At 55.0% G+C, this 19,600-nt stretch overlaps 3 protein-coding genes across 9 annotated transcripts; all 3 read right to left on the bottom strand.

The window, feature by feature from the left end:
- Window positions 1–1,836: 1,836 nt before the first annotated feature.
- On the bottom strand, window positions 1,837–3,647 carry LOC116789984. 3 transcript variants are annotated; one of them, XM_032694403.1, is made up of 4 exons: window positions 3,403–3,642; window positions 2,759–3,243; window positions 2,478–2,704; window positions 1,842–2,264 (listed from the first exon to the last, which is right to left on the bottom strand). In XM_032694403.1, exons 1-4 carry the CDS (start codon window positions 3,500–3,502, stop codon window positions 2,153–2,155), a joined length of 924 nt encoding a protein of 307 aa, XP_032550294.1. In that variant the 5' UTR covers window positions 3,503–3,642; the 3' UTR covers window positions 1,842–2,152. The 3 variants fall into 3 exon arrangements, with proteins under 3 accessions (XP_032550278.1, XP_032550286.1, XP_032550294.1); XM_032694387.1 differs by having other exon boundaries at window positions 1,837–2,704; window positions 3,403–3,647; XM_032694395.1 differs by having other exon boundaries at window positions 1,838–2,704; window positions 2,813–3,243; window positions 3,403–3,646.
- A 3,201-nt stretch (window positions 3,648–6,848) lies between these two features.
- Window positions 6,849–8,659, bottom strand: LOC116789953. 3 transcript variants are annotated; one of them, XM_032694339.1, is made up of 4 exons: window positions 8,415–8,654; window positions 7,771–8,255; window positions 7,490–7,716; window positions 6,854–7,276 (listed from the first exon to the last, which is right to left on the bottom strand). In XM_032694339.1, exons 1-4 carry the CDS (start codon window positions 8,512–8,514, stop codon window positions 7,165–7,167), a joined length of 924 nt encoding a protein of 307 aa, XP_032550230.1. In that variant the 5' UTR covers window positions 8,515–8,654; the 3' UTR covers window positions 6,854–7,164. The 3 variants fall into 3 exon arrangements, with proteins under 3 accessions (XP_032550210.1, XP_032550220.1, XP_032550230.1); XM_032694319.1 differs by having other exon boundaries at window positions 6,849–7,716; window positions 8,415–8,659; XM_032694329.1 differs by having other exon boundaries at window positions 6,850–7,716; window positions 7,825–8,255; window positions 8,415–8,658.
- A 3,201-nt stretch (window positions 8,660–11,860) lies between these two features.
- On the bottom strand, window positions 11,861–13,648 carry LOC116790112. 3 transcript variants are annotated; one of them, XM_032694818.1, is made up of 4 exons: window positions 13,427–13,643; window positions 12,783–13,267; window positions 12,502–12,728; window positions 11,866–12,288 (listed from the first exon to the last, which is right to left on the bottom strand). In XM_032694818.1, the coding sequence occupies exons 1-4, from the start codon at window positions 13,524–13,526 to the stop codon at window positions 12,177–12,179; spliced, it is 924 nt and encodes a 307-aa protein (XP_032550709.1). In that variant the 5' UTR covers window positions 13,527–13,643; the 3' UTR covers window positions 11,866–12,176. The 3 variants fall into 3 exon arrangements, with proteins under 3 accessions (XP_032550690.1, XP_032550698.1, XP_032550709.1); XM_032694799.1 differs by having other exon boundaries at window positions 11,861–12,728; window positions 13,427–13,648; XM_032694807.1 differs by having other exon boundaries at window positions 11,862–12,728; window positions 12,837–13,267; window positions 13,427–13,647.
- Window positions 13,649–19,600: the final 5,952 nt, after the last annotated feature.

Below are 19,600 nucleotides of genomic sequence, written 5' to 3' on the forward strand. Positions count from 1 at the left end.
AGCACTGCACACACGACATACTTCCCTTCCCCCATTCATTGGAAGAAACTAATTGGAATAAGGTCCTTAATGGAGGGCAATGGCAATTCTGTGCAGGTGAGAAGGCATAAAACATTTGCCAGGCAACTATTTTTGACTGGTGTTCAATGAAATATTAATACACGACCTTCATAATTTTCTCTTTCCATTAAATACCTCAGGGCACTGGAACCAAGGTATTTGAGAAACACTTCCGCTTCCTGGTAATCAGGGTTTAAAGAGAAATAAAAATATATCTGTACTCCTTGCATTTGTGAACAAAAAACCTCCTCCAGACTGACTCTAGTCTTAGATGCCAATGTCCTTTTGAAAGGATTTTAAAAGAAACTGAATATGAGAGACACATAACTTCTCTACATATAAAAGCAACATTTCCCTATGGAGATTAAGAGATAAAAGGTTCTAACTTCAACCACACCACTGCTGGATTCTTGCACTGACCTTTCCTGCCCAGCAGCATTTGAGAAAGCTGTGTAAGGTCTAACAGACTGGAGCGACCTATTACCCAAAGTTTGGTTAAATGTAAACCTTAGTAAATGTTCTGTATTTTCCTGAATGTTGATTTATGTTCTAGGGCAGAAAACCAGATATTTTAAGCAGAAATGATGTAGTAAGTTCCTACTCTTTTCTTTTTAAACCAATACTCAGGATCATGAATATTTTCATGGATAACGCTACCTTAGTTTTCAAAGACAACATCTCTTCAAAAATGTCAGAAATACCAAAGATACCAAAGATGCCTGAGAGCGTTGTCCAAATGCTCCTTGAGCTCTGGCAGCCTTGGGGCTGTGACCACTGCCCTGGGCAACCTGTTCCAGTGCCCGACCACCCTCCGGGGGAAGCACCTTTTCCTAATGTCCAACCTAAGCCTCCGCTGACACAGCTCCGACCATTCCCTCAGAATGGCTCTGTGTCCCTGGTCCCACAGAGCAGAAATGGCCGCTGCCCCTTGGGAGGAAGCTGCAGCCCCCGATGAGATCTGACTCAGTCTCCTCTTCTCCAGGCTCAACAGCCGTAATGACCTCAGACCTCAAGTGCAAGGTCCTGCACCTGGCTCAGGGCTTGACTGGTGCCACCTGGCACAACATCGACTTGCAAATTTTGCAACACAACAGGGAGGACCGAGAAGGCTTTGAAGTTCTCCACGAGAACCAGGGCCTGTGACTTGGGGGCTGCTTCAAGCTGCCTGTAGAGGTGTCCTCCACATCTTGCTCCTGCTCAGGAGGCCTGGAGCAAACACCCACAGCAGTGTACCCATTCCCAGCCTGCGCGCCCTTTGATCCTGACCCATCATCTCCTGAGTGGCTCGCCATCCACCCCAAGACAGAGGTCGAGACATTCCGAGTGTCACCTCCCAGAGATCTACGGATGTCATCTCCCTGGGCTCCTGTGAGGCCCTGGATGTGGTTGCCAGCGCGTTCTTCCCTCTCCCTTATCGACCCCGTCCAATGCAGCCCCAGGGCAGCCCGGAGGAACCCTGTCCAGGGCTGCGGTGGGGCGACTGGGGACATGGTGGGGTCACTGGGAGCAGCCTTCCAAAGCCCCAGAGCGGGAGGATGGTGCCCAGGCTGTGCTCAGGGCTGCTTTGGGCGTGGGGCCGTCTGCGTGAGTCCTGCACGGGACCCATGTGTCCTGGCTCCCACGCCAAAGGGCTGCTTGCCCAGGCGAAGGGGACAGGGGAGTGAGCCTGCGTGAGTGCCTGCACCTCTGGCAGTGACTCAGGCCCGGGGTGCCCTTTGGATGCCCTTGGTGCCCTTTGGGCCTTGGTGGATCTGCTTGGTGGCATTTGCTGGTGCCACCCTGCACTCCCTCCCCATTCCATGCAGACACAGGCAGGTGTTGGAATAAAATCTTTTATTCCATAACCAGAAGAAAACTGTTAACTATATCTACGTCTACATCTATCTCTGCATCTTGCCTACATCTTCGTGACATAAACACCCTTCCTCCCTCCCTCCCTCCCTCCCTCCCACTGGGATAGATCCCCAAACGATCTATCCCTCCCACTGGCATAGATCCCCAAACGATCTATGCCTCAACCTGGGATAGGTCCCCAAACGACCTATCCCTCAAACTGGGATAGATCCCCAAACGATCTATCCCTTTAAGCGGCCTAAGCCAATCTTTCTGCCCCAGCCCCAGCTGCGGTGGCCTTGATCTTGCTGGCCACGCCTGGCTCAGAGCCCCCCTTCCTCTTTGTCCCCCGCCTTTCCAGCTTGGTGTCGTGTGGGGACACGCTGCTCTGCGGTGGTGGCAGGTCTGTCCCCACACGCTGCTGTGAGTCCTGGGGCTTCGTGCCGATGGCGTTGCAGCGCCCCGTGCTCAGGACGGCTTTGGAAGGCTTGGGGACACTGCAGGCATTTTGGGGCATCTTCTTGGGCGGGCAGAGCGAGGGGATCTTGTGCTGGGGGCTGGTGCCGCTGGTGCCACTGGTGCCCCCACGGTCCGTGGGCACGGGGACGCTGCTGCCATGATCCCGGCTGGTCCCTGCAGCCCCCGGGGAGCAACCCAAGAGCCCCTGAGTCCCCTTCGGCAGGACCTTCCCACGCAGCAGAGTGCGGCTGGCTGGAGTCACCACGGGGTCCCTGATGGCTTGGACCTGGAGTGCGGCTGAGTGGCTGGCAGTGGTGTGCCTGGGCGGGGAGGTGTCCTCCTCCATGGCGACATCACTGGCCAGCGAGAGGTCGCAGCCTCGGGGGGTGTCCTCCTCCATGGCGACGTCGCTGGCCAGCGAGAGGTCGCAGCCTCGGGGGGTGTCCTCCTCCATGGAGACGTCGGTGGCCAGCGAGAGGTCGCAGCCGCGGGCGGTGTCCTCCTCCATGGGGACGTCGGTGGCCAGCGAGAGGTCGCAGCCTCGGGGGGCGTCCTCCTCCATGGGGACGTCACTGGCCAGGCTGATGTTAAGTGCTGGGGTGGCGTCCACATCCATGGGGGTGCTCCTGTCTGGGGGGCTGCCACTGCCCAGGGCTGTCCCGGAGGGATTGACTGAGCCGTCAGGGCTGCGCTGGTTGTGCCGCGCTGGTGGGACCGGGGCCACTGCACTCCCCTGATGGCCGTAGGGTTGCAGTTGACCCTGGGGGGCACTTTGGTCTGCCCCAGCCAGGGGCTTCCCACTGCCCTGGGGCCCCCCCCGGGCAGTGTTTGATGGAAGAGCAACACCAGGGCTGCTTGCCAGTGGGGCTGGTGGAGGCAGGTTGGCTGAGCCTGTGAGAAAGAGCAAACCCTGGAAGTCACATCCCGAGCTGGGGGTGTCAGGCGCTGAGAGGACTGAGGAGGAGGAGGAGGGCGAGGTGCAGGGGAGGAAGGGCTGTGAATGTCCCCACCGTGCACCGCGGGGCTTTCGGGGTCAGGGTCTGTCCTCACCTTTGGTGCCGGAGGTTTGGGGGGAGCGGAAGAGCTGCACGAGCCGGGTTAGGGCTGATCTCCAGCTCACAGAGCGGCGCCACAGAGCTGACAGGGCCATGGTCAGTCAGGCTCGGTGGCCGGTCGCTTCTGTTGACTGGACACAGGTCTGGATGCTCCTCTTGGAGCATCTCCAGGGATGGAATGTTGGGCCTCCCATTGTGTCATAGAGACAGCAGCAATGCTGGGCCTTCCCTTCTTCTGCCCCATCCCCAACAGCTTTGCCAGCTCTTCATGGGGAGAGGAAGGGTTAACCAAAGAGCTCGAATCACATAACATCCTGCCTTGGAAGGGACCCACAAGGGTCACCCAGTCCAACTCCTGGCCCTGTGCAGGACAGCACAGCCATCCCACCACGTGCCTGAGAGCGTTGTCCAAACGCTCCTTGAGCTCTGGCAGCCTTGGGGCCGTGACCACTGCCCTGGGCAACCTGTTCCAGTGCCCGACCACCCTCCGGGGGAAACACCTTTTCCTAATGTCCAACCTAAGCCTCCGCTGACACAGCTCCGGCCATTCCCTCGGAATGGCTCTGTGTCCCTGGTCCCACAGAGCAGAAATGGCCGCTGCCCCTTGGGAGGAAGCTGCAGCCCCCGATGAGATCTGACTCAGTCTCCTCTTCTCCAGGCTCAACAGCCGCAATGACCTCAGACCTCAAGTGCAAGGTCCTGCACCTGGCTCAGGGCTTGACTGGTGCCACCTGGCACAACATCGACTTGCAAATTTTGCAACACAACAGGGAGGACCGAGAAGCTTTTGGCTAAGAGAGACTATTTACAAGGGACTGGAGTGACAGACCAAGGGGCAATGGCTTTGCGCTGGCAGAGGGCAGGGTTAGATGGCATATGGGAAAGAAAGCCTTCCCTGTGAGAGTGGTGGGGCCCTGGCACAGGTTGTCCAGAGAAGCTGTGGCTGCCCCATGCCCGGAAGTGTTCAGGGCCAGGTTGGACGCGGCTTGGAGCAAGCTGCTCTAGCGGAAGGTGTCCCTGCCCGTGGCAGAGGGGTGGTTGGAAGCAGATGAGCTTTAAGGTCCCTTCCTTCCAACACAAACTGGTCTAGGAGTCTAGGAGTCTTGAAAAACAGGAGACTTCTGCAGAAGCCAGGAGGTGAATAAAAACATTTGCCACTTAAAGACAAAGTCTTGTTACCAAGGGGCATCACCCGATTCTGGGGACTACTGTCACGACTTCTCACCACTGGAAGCTGACATTGCTGAAAGCGATATAAATTGACCTAAAAGCAAACAATCCGACGAAAGCTCCCCGATGGAAGGATCCCGGAGCAAGCATAGCCTCCATCCTGGAGGCAAGGACAGGGCAATTTCTGCGCCTCTGCCGTAAACCTGTCAGTTCTGGCCCTCCCCTGGAGAGGTTTTTTTCTGCTCTCCATTCCATGGGAAGAGAAGTGTGGACAAGAAGAACAGGGTTCTGTCCGCTCAGGGTCAAAGGCGCTTTAGGTCTGTGCTGTGATCTGTTGGAGTTGAGCTCTTGTCTAGAAAACGAGGGCTTTCGGGACTGCTCAGCATCTGGCTCCTCACGTGGAATCAGACGTTCCAAGCAGGGAAGGGTATGTCCGAGAGAGGTTCTGCCCACTTGAACTTCTGAACTTGTGGAGCTCTCCTGGCAGTTCTGGGCGTAGTGATTCCGTGGATGTCAATTGGCTGTTCTGGAGAAAAGCTGGGGAGTAAAAGAAGTAGTGACAGAACCAGACTGAAAACGGGTGAAAGTGTTGCCGAAAGTGAGGCTGGGCAGCAAGAGCTCAACAATAAGAACAAGGGTGTTTCCCATTCCCTGGCGTTAGGAGAAGGACGAAGGGAAACAAGGAGCTCGGCCCCTGGAGAAAGACCCACCGGTGCAGTGTTTTAGGAGACAGGGTGTGCAGCAAATCAGGCGGTGGGCTTCGAGCAGTGAGTGAGGGGAAAAAAGGATTTCAGGCAAGAAGGAAGAAGATCCCTGAAGAGGCTCAAGGCAGCTCTCCTCAGCTCCACGGTTCTAGTCTTACAGGCTGCCTTGCTTCCTCCTCCCGCCATCCCGAGCCCCACTCTTAACAATAGGAAGGTGTTCTGGCAAAGGCTGTAGTGCAGTCACGGTTTGCAGTGAGAAGCGAGAAGTCACTGGTTGTTCAGTTGTCGGTTCCCAAGAGGTGCCGTTTGCCCGGAGACAGGGGGCCCAGTCGGCAGCACAGAAGGTCTCAGGTGGCCACGTCCTCCCTTTTGAAACGGCCTCCATTTTGAAAAATGTCAGTGGCCTTCCGAGCCACCTCATCGGGACGTAATGGGGGGCACAGAGTAGGCGTGTCGGGAAGCCTGTAACCCCAGAGTATCTCAGGCAGTGGAGAAACGGGCAGGGAGCAGTGCTCCAGGCAAAGGGGCTAAAAGGGGGCTGCGACCTCCACTGAGCTGAGCGACCTCACTGCGGTTTGTCCAGTGAAGTCTCCCTTTTACTGCAATAAAAGTTTATTTTTTTTCGTCGGCTCCTCTATCTGCTGGCTATTTATGTGTTTCCCACTGGCTGGAATTTCAGACGACCACAGTCCCATGGTCTCTACAGCCCCGGTTGTCCCGGACCTTGCCATCTCCAGCAAGGTCTTTGCTGTGTGTTAGTAAGAGGTGGAGCAGCACGGCATTCCTTTTGCTTGTCAGAGGCTCCAGCCCCCTGGGCCAGGAAGTTGTCGTCAGCGCTTTCCGGGAACCTGCTGGACTGTTGGTGCTTGGCTGTGTTGCTTCTCCAGCTGCCGTCAGGGTAGTTGAAGTTCTCCACGAGAACCAGGGCCTGTGACTTGGGGGCTGCTTCAAGCTGCCTGTAGAGGTGTCCTCCACATCTTGCTCCTGCTCAGGAGGCCTGGAGCAAACGCCCACAGCAGTGTACCCATTCCCAGCCTGCGCGCCCTTTGATCCTGACCCATCATCTCCTGAGTGGCTCGCCATCCACCCCAAGACAGAGGTCGAGACATTCCGAGTGTCACCTCCCAGAGATCTACGGATGTCATCTCCCTGGGCTCCTGTGAGGCCCTGGATGTGGTTGCCAGCGCGTTCTTCCCTCTCCCTTATCGACCCCGTCCAATGCAGCCCCAGGGCAGCCCGGAGGAACCCTGTCCAGGGCTGCGGTGGGGCGACTGGGGACATGGTGGGGTCACTGGGAGCAGCCTTCCAAAGCCCCAGAGCGGGAGGATGGTGCCCAGGCTGTGCTCAGGGCTGCTTTGGGCGTGGGGCCGTCTGCGTGAGTCCTGCACGGGACCCATGTGTCCTGGCTCCCACGCCAAAGGGCTGCTTGCCCAGGCGAAGGGGACAGGGGAGTGAGCCTGCGTGAGTGCCTGCACCTCTGGCAGTGACTCAGGCCCGGGGTGCCCTTTGGATGCCCTTGGTGCCCTTTGGGCCTTGGTGGATCTGCTTGGTGGCATTTGCTGGTGCCACCCTGCACTCCCTCCCCATTCCATGCAGACACAGGCAGGTGTTGGAATAAAATCTTTTATTCCATAACCAGAAGAAAACTGTTAACTATATCTACGTCTACATCTATCTCTGCATCTTGCCTACATCTTCGTGACATAAACACCCTTCCTCCCTCCCTCCCTCCCTCCCTCCCACTGGGATAGATCCCCAAACGATCTATCCCTCCCACTGGCATAGATCCCCAAACGATCTATGCCTCAACCTGGGATAGGTCCCCAAACGACCTATCCCTCAAACTGGGATAGATCCCCAAACGATCTATCCCTTTAAGCGGCCTAAGCCAATCTTTCTGCCCCAGCCCCAGCTGCGGTGGCCTTGATCTTGCTGGCCACGCCTGGCTCAGAGCCCCCCTTCCTCTTTGTCCCCCGCCTTTCCAGCTTGGTGTCGTGTGGGGACACGCTGCTCTGCGGTGGTGGCAGGTCTGTCCCCACACGCTGCTGTGAGTCCTGGGGCTTCGTGCCGATGGCGTTGCAGCGCCCCGTGCTCAGGACGGCTTTGGAAGGCTTGGGGACACTGCAGGCATTTTGGGGCATCTTCTTGGGCGGGCAGAGCGAGGGGATCTTGTGCTGGGGGCTGGTGCCGCTGGTGCCACTGGTGCCCCCACGGTCCGTGGGCACGGGGACGCTGCTGCCATGATCCCGGCTGGTCCCTGCAGCCCCCGGGGAGCAACCCAAGAGCCCCTGAGTCCCCTTCGGCAGGACCTTCCCACGCAGCAGAGTGCGGCTGGCTGGAGTCACCACGGGGTCCCTGATGGCTTGGACCTGGAGTGCGGCTGAGTGGCTGGCAGTGGTGTGCCTGGGCGGGGAGGTGTCCTCCTCCATGGCGACATCACTGGCCAGCGAGAGGTCGCAGCCTCGGGGGGTGTCCTCCTCCATGGCGACGTCGCTGGCCAGCGAGAGGTCGCAGCCTCGGGGGGTGTCCTCCTCCATGGAGACGTCGGTGGCCAGCGAGAGGTCGCAGCCGCGGGCGGTGTCCTCCTCCATGGGGACGTCGGTGGCCAGCGAGAGGTCGCAGCCTCGGGGGGCGTCCTCCTCCATGGGGACGTCACTGGCCAGGCTGATGTTAAGTGCTGGGGTGGCGTCCACATCCATGGGGGTGCTCCTGTCTGGGGGGCTGCCACTGCCCAGGGCTGTCCCGGAGGGATTGACTGAGCCGTCAGGGCTGCGCTGGTTGTGCCGCGCTGGTGGGACCGGGGCCACTGCACTCCCCTGATGGCCGTAGGGTTGCAGTTGACCCTGGGGGGCACTTTGGTCTGCCCCAGCCAGGGGCTTCCCACTGCCCTGGGGCCCCCCCCGGGCAGTGTTTGATGGAAGAGCAACACCAGGGCTGCTTGCCAGTGGGGCTGGTGGAGGCAGGTTGGCTGAGCCTGTGAGAAAGAGCAAACCCTGGAAGTCACATCCCGAGCTGGGGGTGTCAGGCGCTGAGAGGACTGAGGAGGAGGAGGAGGGCGAGGTGCAGGGGAGGAAGGGCTGTGAATGTCCCCACCGTGCACCGCGGGGCTTTCGGGGTCAGGGTCTGTCCTCACCTTTGGTGCCGGAGGTTTGGGGGGAGCGGAAGAGCTGCACGAGCCGGGTTAGGGCTGATCTCCAGCTCACAGAGCGGCGCCACAGAGCTGACAGGGCCATGGTCAGTCAGGCTCGGTGGCCGGTCGCTTCTGTTGACTGGACACAGGTCTGGATGCTCCTCTTGGAGCATCTCCAGGGATGGAATGTTGGGCCTCCCATTGTGTCATAGAGACAGCAGCAATGCTGGGCCTTCCCTTCTTCTGCCCCATCCCCAACAGCTTTGCCAGCTCTTCATGGGGAGAGGAAGGGTTAACCAAAGAGCTCGAATCACATAACATCCTGCCTTGGAAGGGACCCACAAGGGTCACCCAGTCCAACTCCTGGCCCTGTGCAGGACAGCACAGCCATCCCACCACGTGCCTGAGAGCGTTGTCCAAACGCTCCTTGAGCTCTGGCAGCCTTGGGGCCGTGACCACTGCCCTGGGCAACCTGTTCCAGTGCCCGACCACCCTCCGGGGGAAACACCTTTTCCTAATGTCCAACCTAAGCCTCCGCTGACACAGCTCCGGCCATTCCCTCGGAATGGCTCTGTGTCCCTGGTCCCACAGAGCAGAAATGGCCGCTGCCCCTTGGGAGGAAGCTGCAGCCCCCGATGAGATCTGACTCAGTCTCCTCTTCTCCAGGCTCAACAGCCGCAATGACCTCAGACCTCAAGTGCAAGGTCCTGCACCTGGCTCAGGGCTTGACTGGTGCCACCTGGCACAACATCGACTTGCAAATTTTGCAACACAACAGGGAGGACCGAGAAGCTTTTGGCTAAGAGAGACTATTTACAAGGGACTGGAGTGACAGACCAAGGGGCAATGGCTTTGCGCTGGCAGAGGGCAGGGTTAGATGGCATATGGGAAAGAAAGCCTTCCCTGTGAGAGTGGTGGGGCCCTGGCACAGGTTGTCCAGAGAAGCTGTGGCTGCCCCATGCCCGGAAGTGTTCAGGGCCAGGTTGGACGCGGCTTGGAGCAAGCTGCTCTAGCGGAAGGTGTCCCTGCCCGTGGCAGAGGGGTGGTTGGAAGCAGATGAGCTTTAAGGTCCCTTCCTTCCAACACAAACTGGTCTAGGAGTCTAGGAGTCTTGAAAAACAGGAGACTTCTGCAGAAGCCAGGAGGTGAATAAAAACATTTGCCACTTAAAGACAAAGTCTTGTTACCAAGGGGCATCACCCGATTCTGGGGACTACTGTCACGACTTCTCACCACTGGAAGCTGACATTGCTGAAAGCGATATAAATTGACCTAAAAGCAAACAATCCGACGAAAGCTCCCCGATGGAAGGATCCCGGAGCAAGCATAGCCTCCATCCTGGAGGCAAGGACAGGGCAATTTCTGCGCCTCTGCCGTAAACCTGTCAGTTCTGGCCCTCCCCTGGAGAGGTTTTTTTCTGCTCTCCATTCCATGGGAAGAGAAGTGTGGACAAGAAGAACAGGGTTCTGTCCGCTCAGGGTCAAAGGCGCTTTAGGTCTGTGCTGTGATCTGTTGGAGTTGAGCTCTTGTCTAGAAAACGAGGGCTTTCGGGACTGCTCAGCATCTGGCTCCTCACGTGGAATCAGACGTTCCAAGCAGGGAAGGGTATGTCCGAGAGAGGTTCTGCCCACTTGAACTTCTGAACTTGTGGAGCTCTCCTGGCAGTTCTGGGCGTAGTGATTCCGTGGATGTCAATTGGCTGTTCTGGAGAAAAGCTGGGGAGTAAAAGAAGTAGTGACAGAACCAGACTGAAAACGGGTGAAAGTGTTGCCGAAAGTGAGGCTGGGCAGCAAGAGCTCAACAATAAGAACAAGGGTGTTTCCCATTCCCTGGCGTTAGGAGAAGGACGAAGGGAAACAAGGAGCTCGGCCCCTGGAGAAAGACCCACCGGTGCAGTGTTTTAGGAGACAGGGTGTGCAGCAAATCAGGCGGTGGGCTTCGAGCAGTGAGTGAGGGGAAAAAAGGATTTCAGGCAAGAAGGAAGAAGATCCCTGAAGAGGCTCAAGGCAGCTCTCCTCAGCTCCACGGTTCTAGTCTTACAGGCTGCCTTGCTTCCTCCTCCCGCCATCCCGAGCCCCACTCTTAACAATAGGAAGGTGTTCTGGCAAAGGCTGTAGTGCAGTCACGGTTTGCAGTGAGAAGCGAGAAGTCACTGGTTGTTCAGTTGTCGGTTCCCAAGAGGTGCCGTTTGCCCGGAGACAGGGGGCCCAGTCGGCAGCACAGAAGGTCTCAGGTGGCCACGTCCTCCCTTTTGAAACGGCCTCCATTTTGAAAAATGTCAGTGGCCTTCCGAGCCACCTCATCGGGACGTAATGGGGGGCACAGAGTAGGCGTGTCGGGAAGCCTGTAACCCCAGAGTATCTCAGGCAGTGGAGAAACGGGCAGGGAGCAGTGCTCCAGGCAAAGGGGCTAAAAGGGGGCTGCGACCTCCACTGAGCTGAGCGACCTCACTGCGGTTTGTCCAGTGAAGTCTCCCTTTTACTGCAATAAAAGTTTATTTTTTTTCGTCGGCTCCTCTATCTGCTGGCTATTTATGTGTTTCCCACTGGCTGGAATTTCAGACGACCACAGTCCCATGGTCTCTACAGCCCCGGTTGTCCCGGACCTTGCCATCTCCAGCAAGGTCTTTGCTGTGTGTTAGTAAGAGGTGGAGCAGCACGGCATTCCTTTTGCTTGTCAGAGGCTCCAGCCCCCTGGGCCAGGAAGTTGTCGTCAGCGCTTTCCGGGAACCTGCTGGACTGTTGGTGCTTGGCTGTGTTGCTTCTCCAGCTGCCGTCAGGGTAGTTGAAGTTCTCCACGAGAACCAGGGCCTGTGACTTGGGGGCTGCTTCAAGCTGCCTGTAGAGGTGTCCTCCACATCTTGCTCCTGCTCAGGAGGCCTGGAGCAAACGCCCACAGCAGTGTACCCATTCCCAGCCTGCGCGCCCTTTGATCCTGACCCATCATCTCCTGAGTGGCTCGCCATCCACCCCAAGACAGAGGTCGAGACATTCCGAGTGTCACCTCCCAGAGATCTACGGATGTCATCTCCCTGGGCTCCTGTGAGGCCCTGGATGTGGTTGCCAGCGCGTTCTTCCCTCTCCCTTATCGACCCCGTCCAATGCAGCCCCAGGGCAGCCCGGAGGAACCCTGTCCAGGGCTGCGGTGGGGCGACTGGGGACATGGTGGGGTCACTGGGAGCAGCCTTCCAAAGCCCCAGAGCGGGAGGATGGTGCCCAGGCTGTGCTCAGGGCTGCTTTGGGCGTGGGGCCGTCTGCGTGAGTCCTGCACGGGACCCATGTGTCCTGGCTCCCACGCCAAAGGGCTGCTTGCCCAGGCGAAGGGGACAGGGGAGTGAGCCTGCGTGAGTGCCTGCACCTCTGGCAGTGACTCAGGCCCGGGGTGCCCTTTGGATGCCCTTGGTGCCCTTTGGGCCTTGGTGGATCTGCTTGGTGGCATTTGCTGGTGCCACCCTGCACTCCCTCCCCATTCCATGCAGACACAGGCAGGTGTTGGAATAAAATCTTTTATTCCATAACCAGAAGAAAACTGTTAACTATATCTACGTCTACATCTATCTCTGCATCTTGCCTACATCTTCGTGACATAAACACCCTTCCTCCCTCCCTCCCTCCCTCCCTCCCACTGGGATAGATCCCCAAACGATCTATCCCTCCCACTGGCATAGATCCCCAAACGATCTATGCCTCAACCTGGGATAGGTCCCCAAACGACCTATCCCTCAAACTGGGATAGATCCCCAAACGATCTATCCCTTTAAGCGGCCTAAGCCAATCTTTCTGCCCCAGCCCCAGCTGCGGTGGCCTTGATCTTGCTGGCCACGCCTGGCTCAGAGCCCCCCTTCCTCTTTGTCCCCCGCCTTTCCAGCTTGGTGTCGTGTGGGGACACGCTGCTCTGCGGTGGTGGCAGGTCTGTCCCCACACGCTGCTGTGAGTCCTGGGGCTTCGTGCCGATGGCGTTGCAGCGCCCCGTGCTCAGGACGGCTTTGGAAGGCTTGGGGACACTGCAGGCATTTTGGGGCATCTTCTTGGGCGGGCAGAGCGAGGGGATCTTGTGCTGGGGGCTGGTGCCGCTGGTGCCACTGGTGCCCCCACGGTCCGTGGGCACGGGGACGCTGCTGCCATGATCCCGGCTGGTCCCTGCAGCCCCCGGGGAGCAACCCAAGAGCCCCTGAGTCCCCTTCGGCAGGACCTTCCCACGCAGCAGAGTGCGGCTGGCTGGAGTCACCACGGGGTCCCTGATGGCTTGGACCTGGAGTGCGGCTGAGTGGCTGGCAGTGGTGTGCCTGGGCGGGGAGGTGTCCTCCTCCATGGCGACATCACTGGCCAGCGAGAGGTCGCAGCCTCGGGGGGTGTCCTCCTCCATGGTGACGTCGCTGGCCAGCGAGAGGTCGCAGCCTCGGGGGGTGTCCTCCTCCATGGAGACGTCGGTGGCCAGCGAGAGGTCGCAGCCGCGGGCGGTGTCCTCCTCCATGGAGACGTCGGTGGCCAGCGAGAGGTCGCAGCCTCGGGGGGCGTCCTCCTCCATGGGGACGTCACTGGCCAGGCTGATGTTAAGTGCTGGGGTGGCGTCCACATCCATGGGGGTGCTCCTGTCTGGGGGGCTGCCACTGCCCAGGGCTGTCCCGGAGGGATTGACTGAGCCGTCAGGGCTGCGCTGGTTGTGCCGCGCTGGTGGGACCGGGGCCACTGCACTCCCCTGATGGCCGTAGGGTTGCAGTTGACCCTGGGGGGCACTTTGGTCTGCCCCAGCCAGGGGCTTCCCACTGCCCTGGGGCCCCCCCCGGGCAGTGTTTGATGGAAGAGCAACACCAGGGCTGCTTGCCAGTGGGGCTGGTGGAGGCAGGTTGGCTGAGCCTGTGAGAAAGAGCAAACCCTGGAAGTCACATCCCGAGCTGGGGGTGTCAGGCGCTGAGAGGACTGAGGAGGAGGAGGAGGGCGAGGTGCAGGGGAGGAAGGGCTGTGAATGTCCCCACCGTGCACCGCGGGGCTTTCGGGGTCAGGGTCTGTCCTCACCTTTGGTGCCGGAGGTTTGGGGGGAGCGGAAGAGCTGCACGAGCCGGGTTAGGGCTGATCTCCAGCTCACAGAGCGGCGCCACAGAGCTGACAGGGCCATGGTCAGTCAGGCTCGGTGGCCGGTCGCTTCTGTTGACTGGACACAGGTCTGGATGCTCCTCTTGGAGCATCTCCAGGGATGGAATGTTGGGCCTCCCATTGTGTCATAGAGACAGCAGCAATGCTGGGCTTCCCTTCTTCTGCCCCATCCCCAACAGCTTTGCCAGCTCTTCATGGGGAGAGGAAGGGTTAACCAAAGAGCTCGAATCACATAACATCCTGCCTTGGAAGGGACCCACAAGGGTCACCCAGTCCAACTCCTGGCCCTGTGCAGGACAGCACAGCCATCCCACCACGTGCCTGAGAGCGTTGTCCAAACGCTCCTTGAGCTCTGGCAGCCTTGGGGCCGTGACCACTGCCCTGGGCAACCTGTTCCAGTGCCCGACCACCCTCCGGGGGAAACACCTTTTCCTAATGTCCAACCTAAGCCTCCGCTGACACAGCTCCGGCCATTCCCTCGGAATGGCTCTGTGTCCCTGGTCCCACAGAGCAGAAATGGCCGCTGCCCCTTGGGAGGAAGCTGCAGCCCCCGATGAGATCTGACTCAGTCTCCTCTTCTCCAGGCTCAACAGCCGCAATGACCTCAGACCTCAAGTGCAAGGTCCTGCACCTGGCTCAGGGCTTGACTGGTGCCACCTGGCACAACATCGACTTGCAAATTTTGCAACACAACAGGGAGGACCGAGAAGCTTTTGGCTAAGAGAGACTATTTACAAGGGACTGGAGTGACAGACCAAGGGGCAATGGCTTTGCGCTGGCAGAGGGCAGGGTTAGATGGCATATGGGAAAGAAAGCCTTCCCTGTGAGAGTGGTGGGGCCCTGGCACAGGTTGTCCAGAGAAGCTGTGGCTGCCCCATGCCCGGAAGTGTTCAGGGCCAGGTTGGACGCGGCTTGGAGCAAGCTGCTCTAGCGGAAGGTGTCCCTGCCCGTGGCAGAGGGGTGGTTGGAAGCAGATGAGCTTTAAGGTCCCTTCCTTCCAACACAAACTGGTCTAGGAGTCTAGGAGTCTTGAAAAACAGGAGACTTCTGCAGAAGCCAGGAGGTGAATAAAAACATTTGCCACTTAAAGACAAAGTCTTGTTACCAAGGGGCATCACCCGATTCTGGGGACTACTGTCACGACTTCTCACCACTGGAAGCTGACATTGCTGAAAGCGATATAAATTGACCTAAAAGCAAACAATCCGACGAAAGCTCCCCGATGGAAGGATCCCGGAGCAAGCATAGCCTCCATCCTGGAGGCAAGGACAGGGCAATTTCTGCGCCTCTGCCGTAAACCTGTCAGTTCTGGCCCTCCCCTGGAGAGGTTTTTTTCTGCTCTCCATTCCATGGGAAGAGAAGTGTGGACAAGAAGAACAGGGTTCTGTCCGCTCAGGGTCAAAGGCGCTTTAGGTCTGTGCTGTGATCTGTTGGAGTTGAGCTCTTGTCTAGAAAACGAGGGCTTTCGGGACTGCTCAGCATCTGGCTCCTCACGTGGAATCAGACGTTCCAAGCAGGGAAGGGTATGTCCAAGAGAGGTTCTGCCCACTTGAACTTCTGAACTTGTGGAGCTCTCCTGGCAGTTCTGGGCGTAGTGATTCCGTGGATGTCAATTGGCTGTTCTGGAGAAAAGCTGGGGAGTAAAAGAAGTAGTGACAGAACCAGACTGAAAACGGGTGAAAGTGTTGCCGAAAGTGAGGCTGGGCAGCAAGAGCTCAACAATAAGAACAAGGGTGTTTCCCATTCCCTGGCGTTAGGAGAAGGACGAAGGGAAACAAGGAGCTCGGCCCCTGGAGAAAGACCCACCGGTGCAGTGTTTTAGGAGACAGGGTGTGCAGCAAATCAGGCGGTGGGCTTCGAGCAGTGAGTGAGGGGAAAAAAGGATTTCAGGCAAGAAGGAAGAAGATCCCTGAAGAAGCTCGAGCAGCTCTCCTCAGCTCTACAATTCTAATTTCACATGCTGCCTTGCTTCTTCTTCCCCTAGTCCTGAACTCCTCAGTCTCCTGATGTCCAAAGCCAAGGTTGTCCCTGACCTTCCCACTTCTAGGAAGTCTTTTCCTCTGTGTTATTATGTGGTGGAACAGTACATCATTCCTTGTGTGATCCTCCTTTTCCAGTCTTAGGAAGTTTTAACCTAATGACATGAGAAGAATCCAGATATGCTGCTTACTGCTACAGGGAGAAAATTTGTGTGGCTAAAGGTCGACTGGAACTGAATTTTCCAGAATGCGTGGTGCAAGAAATGATTTTTTTCAAATATGTTATTAGCAGGAGGCAGTATTGAAATGTTGTCGCCCCATTATTAGATGGGGATGGCCACCTTGGAAACAGGGCCAGAGAGAAGGCATAGGTGTTTTACGCTTTCTTTGCCTCTGTTTTCCACACAGATGATGAGGCCCTAGTCTCAAGGACCATGACTACAGGAATTATCAACTCCGAGTGGACCCTGAAATTGTGTGCAATCTTCTGCTTCAGCTGGATCCCTGCAAATCTATGGAACCTGATGGAATTCATCCCAGAATCTTCAAATAGTTGACTGTTATCATTGTGCAATCTCTCTCAGTGATTTTTGAGCAATCTTGGGAATCTGGAGACGTCCCAGGTGATTGAAAGCTGGCAAAAGTTTTCCTGATTTTCAAGACAGGCAAGAAGGAGAACGCTGGAAACTACAGGCCTTCAGTTTCACTTCAGTGCCTGGTAAAATTATGGAAAAGATCATTCTGGGAAGTATTGAAAAATTCATGAAAGACAAGGGAAGCCTGTTGATGCAATCTGCTGGATTTCTATAAAGCTTTCGATACTGTCTCTCACAGGATCCTTCTGGATAAAATGTAAGGCACAGCTGGATAAACACATCATGTGGTGGGTGAGCAATTGGCTCATTGGTCGAGCACAGAGGGTGATATTGAGTGGGGTAACATTAGACTGGTTACTTGTCACTAGTTGGGTTCCACAGGGCTCCATCATGGGCCCCGTGCTCTTCAACATCTTCATAAATTACTTGGGCATGGGACTGGAAAGGACACTAAGTACACTTGCAGACGACACAAAACTGGGAGGAGCTGTTGACTCCCTTAAAACCAGGATGGTCCTGGAGAGAGACGTTGACAAATTAGAGGACTGGGCAATCACCAGCCAGATGCATTTCAACAAAAGGAAGTACTGGATTCTCCATCTGGAATGGGGCAACCCAGGATGTACATATGGATTGGGGAATGAGATGCTGGAAAGCAGTACCATGGAAAGGGATCTACCTGAGGGTCCTAGTCAATGGCAAGTGTAATATGAGTCAGCAGTGCCCTGGCAGTCAGGAGGGCCAACTATGTCTGGGGAGACATCAGGCAAAGCATCGCCAAATGGTCGAGGGAGGGGATTGTCCCGCTCTGCTCTGCACTGTTGAGGACACAATGTTGTGGCAGTTTTGGGTACCACAATATAAGAAAGATATTGAGCTATTAGAGAGTGTCCAAAGGAGGGCAAAGAGGATGGTGAAGGGCCTTGAGGGGAAATTGTGTGAGGAGTTGCTGAGTTCACGTCGTCTGTTCAACCTGGAGAAGAGGAGACTGAGGGGAGACTTCATTGCAGTCTACAAATTCTGTGTGAGGGGAAGCAAATGGGCAGGCACTGATCTCTTCTCTGTAGTGAGCAGTGGCAGAACCTGAGGAATGGCCTGAAGTTGTGTTAGGGGAGGTTTAGGTTGGATATTAGAAGGAGGTTCCCCACCCAGAGGGTGGTTGAGCACTGGAACAGGCTCCCCAGGGAAGTAGTCACAGCACCAACCTGCTAGAGTTCAAGCAGCATTTGGATGATAGATGATACTCTCAGGCACATGTTGTAACTCTTGGGGCTGATCCTGTGCAGGGCTAAGAGTTGGACTCAGTGATCCTTGTGGGTCCCTTCCAACTCAGCATATTCTGTGATTCTGTGATATGCGTGGTGTTTTCTCTGTTCAAAATGCGTATATTAGTTACACAGCTTTTCCTCCAGCCTTTAGAGAAGTGGGGGTTTGTTGTTTCATTTTGGTTTTTTAACAGGAAGGGCATGCTATTCCCTGTCTCTGAAAAGAAAGATTTGGTGAGCAAAGCCTGCTGAGATAGAATTGAAGGAGTGTGTCTTTTGGAAGCAGTGAGATTTTTTGCTTTCCAAGTGCCCTCTCTTTGCAGACTCTGGGAGATGCTGTTACCTCAAGGAGCCTGAGTTTCCTCCTGGATGTTCACTCCCAAAGGGAGCTAACAGGCATACAGGATGTGTAATCAGTGGAGCTGGGTAAAACAAGGAGTGACCCAATTTGCCAGTGCAGACACATTAGGCAGCTACTGCCTTAATTACCTACTGGGTATTTCAGGTTAGGTGATGTGACATTTTCCCAGTAATTACAATTTTCTAGGCTCCAATTCACTTTTTGGTGGGCTTATCAAGGCCTCCTAGATAAAATATGCATGAGCACATCTTGCCCATCCCCCACAACTAGGCTTCTACCAACAGGTTAGCGGGCATCTTGGCGTAGTTGGCAGCATTGGAAATGTTTTCCATCCTTGCTGCAGCAACGTGATGGGAGAGAGCTTACTTGTAAGAGTCCATTAGGCTTGCTCTTGGTACTGTTTCCTTGATCTGATTTCACCCATATTTTACTGGAAAATGGTACGAAACAAAGATAGGACTAAGGCATAGCCTTTAAGAAAATGCAGACAGACAAGATTATAAATGTTTTATTTATTTTTTTTATTTGTCTCATTCCTGAAGCTGCCTTCATCAATTTCTGTAAGAAAACACTTATTAGTTTTAGTAGTATTACAGTAGCATTGAGCTAATGACTTTCAGAAAACGGTTACAGAGATATCTGTTTGTCTCTGTGTGTGTATGAGAAAGAGAAGTATACCATCTATATAAAACATTCTGTCTGTAGCTGTAGCCAGTTAGTGTCAGAAGACTATTTGTAAACTCAGTTGTACTCGGTGCTAACATTGATTTCTTAGCTGAATTATTTTGCAATAGGATAAACCCACTAATTGTGCATCTAAATAAAGTTGAGTTTGTAACAAATTGAATGACTTTTATTTTACCTTGGATGATAATTTATTGACACAAATAGAACTCTTTAATTAAATTTGGCATAACCAGGTCTGCCAAGGACAAATTGAACCCTTTTGCCATTTAATTTTTGTGGGGTTTTTTTTATGTTTTAGACCCTCCTGATATTCGTAGATTAAATTGTGTTTATTACAGCTGTACAGACAGTCAGTTATTTTGACTGCACAATTCTTAAGGATCCCATACGGATTTAGCATAGATCTTCTATGAAGAAGGCCTATTAATTTATAATTTCTCATTAAATACATTAGAGATTGAAATCCGCTGTTGCTATTCTGGAAATAGATATCCTAATTCAGGAGTACCAAGCCTGCAATTTGTTAGAATGGAAGGAAATCAAGGAGGACAGACTTAACATTTATCATCATATCTCAAGAGTTCAGATCTCAATAAAACTGGGAATGTTTAGTAGATAAAAAAAAAAAAAAAGGTGCAGTATCACCAGTGCTCTTAGGGAAGGTGAAGACTCGGGATGTCGACTAGGGGTGTTATCTACACCTCTACAGATATCGCTTCACCTAGAGAAGAAGCCAAGAAGGTGGTCCTGTCTTATGCTGTAGGCATAGCAGTGTGATAATCCTTGTTGGTCCCTGTGATCTTCTTCTTAGTGAAGTGCAAAGGAAACTTGAACCAGAATGTGAAGAAAGGTCCTTAAGTCAGTTTACATGTCAAAGAGTGAGGTTGACATGACTGCTGGTCTGCTCTGCAGGACAGACCTCAAGAGGTCTCCACTAGCACCTCAGATCCGCAGCAGTGAGTGCAGCCAACCCACTATCTCCCCACTATCTCTTGAACAACTGTCACTGTCTCCAAACAGGCAGATGAAGAACTAAGAACCCTTCTAATGAACGATTAGCAGATACCTCCTTGCTCACTAATATGCCTGCAAGATCAGGAATGGAGGGGAAAAAAGCTTTTAAATTGACTTCTTCATTTCATATTTTGGACAAGAGGACAGGGTTTAAAGTCTGATTTTGTTATTGTGTTTCACTCAAAATAATGACA

The sequence above is a fragment of the Chiroxiphia lanceolata genome, chromosome 1 (assembly GCF_009829145.1).
Source record: "Chiroxiphia lanceolata isolate bChiLan1 chromosome 1, bChiLan1.pri, whole genome shotgun sequence".
In the NCBI taxonomy this organism is placed as follows: Eukaryota; Metazoa; Chordata; class Aves; order Passeriformes; family Pipridae; genus Chiroxiphia; species Chiroxiphia lanceolata.

Coding starts and splice junctions, on each gene's coding strand:
- LOC116789984 (XM_032694387.1), bottom strand. CDS start 3,502: ATGGCCCTGTCAGCTCTGTGGCGCCGCTCTGTGAGCTGGAGATCAGCC. Junction 3,244..3,402: donor CCAAACCTCCGGCACCAAAG/GTGAGGACAGAC, acceptor TCTTTCTCACAG/GCTCAGCCAACCTGCCTCCA. Junction 2,705..2,758: donor ACCTCTCGCTGGCCAGCGAC/GTCGCCATGGAG, acceptor CTGGCCAGTGAT/GTCGCCATGGAGGAGGACAC.
- LOC116789953 (XM_032694319.1), bottom strand. CDS start 8,514: ATGGCCCTGTCAGCTCTGTGGCGCCGCTCTGTGAGCTGGAGATCAGCC. Junction 8,256..8,414: donor CCAAACCTCCGGCACCAAAG/GTGAGGACAGAC, acceptor TCTTTCTCACAG/GCTCAGCCAACCTGCCTCCA. Junction 7,717..7,770: donor ACCTCTCGCTGGCCAGCGAC/GTCGCCATGGAG, acceptor CTGGCCAGTGAT/GTCGCCATGGAGGAGGACAC.
- LOC116790112 (XM_032694799.1), bottom strand. CDS start 13,526: ATGGCCCTGTCAGCTCTGTGGCGCCGCTCTGTGAGCTGGAGATCAGCC. Junction 13,268..13,426: donor CCAAACCTCCGGCACCAAAG/GTGAGGACAGAC, acceptor TCTTTCTCACAG/GCTCAGCCAACCTGCCTCCA. Junction 12,729..12,782: donor ACCTCTCGCTGGCCAGCGAC/GTCACCATGGAG, acceptor CTGGCCAGTGAT/GTCGCCATGGAGGAGGACAC.